Source organism: Sinocyclocheilus rhinocerous, unplaced genomic scaffold (genome assembly GCF_001515625.1).
Source record: "Sinocyclocheilus rhinocerous isolate Xijiao unplaced genomic scaffold, SAMN03320098_v1.1 scaffold314, whole genome shotgun sequence".
Classification (NCBI taxonomy): domain Eukaryota; kingdom Metazoa; phylum Chordata; class Actinopteri; order Cypriniformes; family Cyprinidae; genus Sinocyclocheilus; species Sinocyclocheilus rhinocerous.
Window position 1 is genome coordinate 849,348 of NW_015630021.1, and position 4,456 is coordinate 853,803.

General features: G+C 39.9%; 1 protein-coding gene across 2 annotated transcripts in view; it reads right to left on the reverse strand.

Moving 5' to 3' along the window:
* LOC107739512 (solute carrier family 2, facilitated glucose transporter member 3-like) overlaps positions 1–4,456 on the reverse strand; it is a 22,675-nt gene that overhangs the window by 11,740 nt on the left and 6,479 nt on the right. For both annotated transcript variants that reach the window (XM_016551653.1, XM_016551652.1), the window contains exons 5-6: positions 2,186–2,426; positions 1,698–1,860 (exon numbers count right to left, since the gene is read on the reverse strand). In XM_016551653.1, coding sequence (XP_016407139.1) covers positions 1,698–1,860; positions 2,186–2,426 — 404 coding nt within the window. The remainder of the gene's footprint in view (positions 1–1,697; positions 1,861–2,185; positions 2,427–4,456) is intronic.

The window sequence follows — 4,456 nt, forward strand, 5'->3', positions numbered from 1 at the left end:
ATTTCATTTTTTCCTTTCTCTTTGGAGTGTTACAAGCTCTTGGTGCATAAAGAAGATCTGTAAAGTTGCAAAGACTAAAGTCTCAAATCCAAAGAGATATTCTTTATAAAAGTTAAGAGTCAGCCACGCCTACCTAAAACGGCTCGTTCTAACACGCCCCCACATGTCTACGTCACGATGTGGGAAGATTTGCATAATGCCGCCCAAATGTTCACGCAAAGAAAGGCGGCGTAACTTTTATTCTTGCTGTAGTTTTGTTGTTGCCGCCGCCGCCGCCGCCGCCATCTCGTGAAGGCGCTGTGTGTTTCCTTGTGAAAGTGAAACTACTTTGTTTGGCCTTCCAAAAGAGGACGATATCCGCTTCGTCATGCCTAGAGCTGATCCGTGCTGGTCGCTGAGTGGATCGCCAGATTGGCTTTCACCGTGGACGAAGCGGAGTCCAGCCCGGGGGTCGTCACATGTGGTTGCCGCAAGCCCCCGCCCGCGCCGTTCTCAAGCTCACCGGCCTCCTCTCACTCAGCCCGCTGGCTGTTCCTCACTCTAGCCGCCGGCCTCCGCTCACTCTAGGCCACCGCCGTGTGTGATGCTGTTTCGTTGTAAAAGCGGAACTACTTTGTTTGGCCTTCCAAAAGAGGACACGACTAGAAATCAGTGGTTAAGTTGTATTTACAACACTGTTCCAGAACAGGCCAATCACAATGCACTGGATAGCTGGCCAATCACAGCACACCTCGCTTTTCAGACCGATGAGCTTTGTAAAAATCAACGCGTTTCAGAAAGGCGGGGCATAGACGAGAAACAATAATGTACAGTATGTGGAAAATAATGTGTTTTTTTAACCTTAAACAGCATAAACACATTTGATTACACCAAATACACAAAATAATGTTCGTTTTAGCAACATCATATGACCCCTTTAACAAAACCTGTCATATTATGCATGTAGCTTAAATGATATCACAACTTCATCTGGCTTGTACAATACAGTGTGACAGTGTACAATTTCTCCAACACCTAGCGTCACCAAACAGAATGGCAAAAACTGATTGTTCAGGAAACAGGTTTCCTGAATACTCGCCAGCTGCCACTGATAGTCCTACTCAAAGCCAGGTTTGCGGTGTTGGGTTGGTCAAGATGCTCAAACCGAACAAAATTTTGAAGGTGGAGTTTTTTAAAAGCATTTTAAAGCATAGCTGTGCTAGCTGGCATATATTACACATTTATGTAAAATTAATCATTAAGCTCCAGTAAATGAAAAGCTGTATATGTTATTTAATAAAGGGCTCCTGTTTAAGCAGATGTTTTAGCTCATTTTGTCATCAGCACACTCAATTACATAGCCTAATCAGTGTTAAGTGAAACATAAGGTTAAGTGCATTTGGCACAATTTCATTGCCACACAGAAGAACGTTATTCACCAAATAAAAAATTGTTTAGGTTCACGCTGCTGCGTGAGTGAGTGGTGGCAAATTTGGTATTTTTTTCTTTTCTGACCAACGTAATCTCTTGATATTTACTCCCTCTTTTGTAAAGCCATCATGGATTTTTTCATTTTCTATTGAAACAAAAGGCAATGCAAAAAATTTATTTGCTGTAGTTTGCTTTCATCACTATGAACATTCTTTCAGCCTAAGCTGTTCAGTGAAGTATGGCTGCTGTTCAGTGGAGATAAAGCTCATTTGTGAACTCTTTCTTACCTTTGCGGGCCTGTTCTTCCTCATTGAGGTTAATGAGCAGGTATCGAGGGCTCTCTGGACAGAACGGAAGCAGTAAACATTGCAGGATGGCAGGTAGCACGGTTAGAGCTAGAAGTACAGGCCAGAGCTTATCTGAACCCAGCAGATACTCCAAACCAAAAACCTAGATGGAAAAGGACACGACTTATAAGAAACTTGAACATTTACAAATATCAAATTAAAACCGATTAGGTTATGATGGGATAAATTAGGCTAGCAGACTTAAAAATGGATCGGCAGATTCAATTAGAAGCTTCATGTAACAGAAGTGCATCAAAACTAATTAGAGGGGATATTTCCCCAAGGCTTTGTTGTGGCACAAACATATAATGAGGCCACAAGGCTCTTGAAATGATTTACACATTTTTTATAAACCATCTGGTCATATCCAAAATTAAAAACTACTGTAAGGGCAACGAACTACATTGCTGCGACATAGAATGCTTTACCTGTGCGATTAAGATGCCAATCACGACACCAAGCTGGTGCAGGGTCCCAAAGGCCCCGCGGAGGGGAGTCGGCGACACTTCCCCAACATACATTGGAGTGAGACCAGTGAAGAGGCCACAGAACAACCCAATAATTAGCCGACCGGCAATGACCATCTCAAAGGAGGAGCAGAGAGTGCACAGTCCCATGAGACCCCCGCCAATCAGAGCCAAGATATTCACAAGGATCATAGATTTACGTCTGCAGAAAGAAAAACAGACAGACGGGGATGGAGTTCAATTGAATTAGAAACACTAATTCAGCAGTAGAGGAAATGAGAAAAATGACTGCAAGAAAGAGAAGAACACAATGTTAAGACTTACACCCTTTTTTTAGTCATAATTTTCCTATTTGGATGAAAATGTCACAACATTTAGTCAATACTCATCATGTTCATTTTATTGTATTTTGCTCTGACTAAAATGATATATACTACTTTCAGTTGACAATAACGTGCAAAATGACAGAATAAAACTTGTCAAACTGTAATAGACCCAAACATTTAAACACAAAAAAATCAATTAATAATCATTTAATAATTTAAAATGATAAAGGATTTATCAACATAATCAAAATGTAATGTTGTAAATTTTATAATTCTTGATGATTTTTCTTCTAGATTATTGCTGACGAAATCAAAAACCAGCCAAAACCAGGGAGAGTGGCAGAGAAGGCCACAGAAAAAGAACAATGGCCACTGAGCACACATGAATGCGTGCTTTGAATGTGGCTGTTCTGACAGTGTGGACAGTGTTCAAGCAGACAGGAAGACAGAGAGGTCAACTCTTCATCTCTGAGTGCCCTCATTACAGTAAACTGCTTTTATTATTAATGAAGCATTTACTGTCCAGTAAAAGCACCATTGTGAGTAAATCTGACATAAGCTGATGTATTATCTAGCTCTGGTTTCCCAACACAACAACACAAATGAAAAATGACTACACTAAAATTCTCTGTACATCTTTCTTATATTTTTTCCACTTTACTGATGCATAAAATAAAAGACGGGGAATGATGGAGTAGGCCTGGGCGATAAAACGGTATCGATATTTATCGACGGTACACCTTCTTTGATAACGATATAATAAATGTTCGATATAGCACACGATATTGGCACGTGCTATGAGTGACGCAGACAGCACACACAAACACGAACACATGCTGAATTGAGTGCTGTGCCTGCCTGTGATGAGGAGATTGTGAATAAAAAAAATTATATTAGTCGAATTTAAAATAAACATTTGCATTTGAATGTTAGGTGTGCATCAGGGAGCGTCATCAGTGGCGCGCGAGATGCGGTGATAATGATGTAAGTGACGTTGTTGCATTTTACTGTTTTGTTAGTCTAGCCCACGAGATGCGCCGCTGCAGTGTTATGCATTCAAAATATTAGAGAAATATAGAAGCTCAGTGCGGAGAAGATCTTGATTAGTTGAAAACCGAAACCAAGCCATTCACACAGATGCATATTCAGCGCACTTTTTAGATGGACAAATATGACTGCTGCACTCGCGTCTCACACAACAGAAGTTTTCCTTTCTCTTTGGAGTGTTACAAGCTGAGATAAGATCCCTGAAGTTGCAAAGACTAAAGTCTCAAAACCAAAGAGATATTCTTTATCAAAGTTAAGACTCTGCCACACCCCCCTAAAACTGCTCGTTCTAACGCGCCCCCACATATCTAGGTCACTATGTGGTAGTATTTGCATAATGCACCCAAATGTGCACGCAAAGAAAGAAGGCATGGTTTCAGTAACCGCAGTTAGTGTTGAAGCAGCCATGTCAGGGAGACGTAAATTAAGCACTGTATGTTTTCATAGCATTCAGTTGGCACGTTTGTTTTAAGGACATTGGGCAGAATGTGGAATAGTGTGTTTTTGTCAATAAAATAAAAAAAGAAAATTGTTTGTTTTTAATCCGATTAATCGGAAGAAGGAAGAAGAAGAAAGAAAGAAAAAAATCTACCAACTAATCGATCATCAAAATAATCGTTAGTTGCAGCCCTAATGCAATTTACGAAATTATATATGATTTATATCAGTTAATTTAGACCTAATGCACGTTTTTTATAGACTTATTTCCTTGCGTTGACGATTTAAATGTGCTGCATTATTTTGCTCATTGCGCCCTCCTGTGGCCTCGGGAGACAAACCAAAAGATTCCTTGAGACCTATTTAATCTGCATATAAAACATTATAAATTAGATATTTGTTTAATTTTTATTGTGTGTTT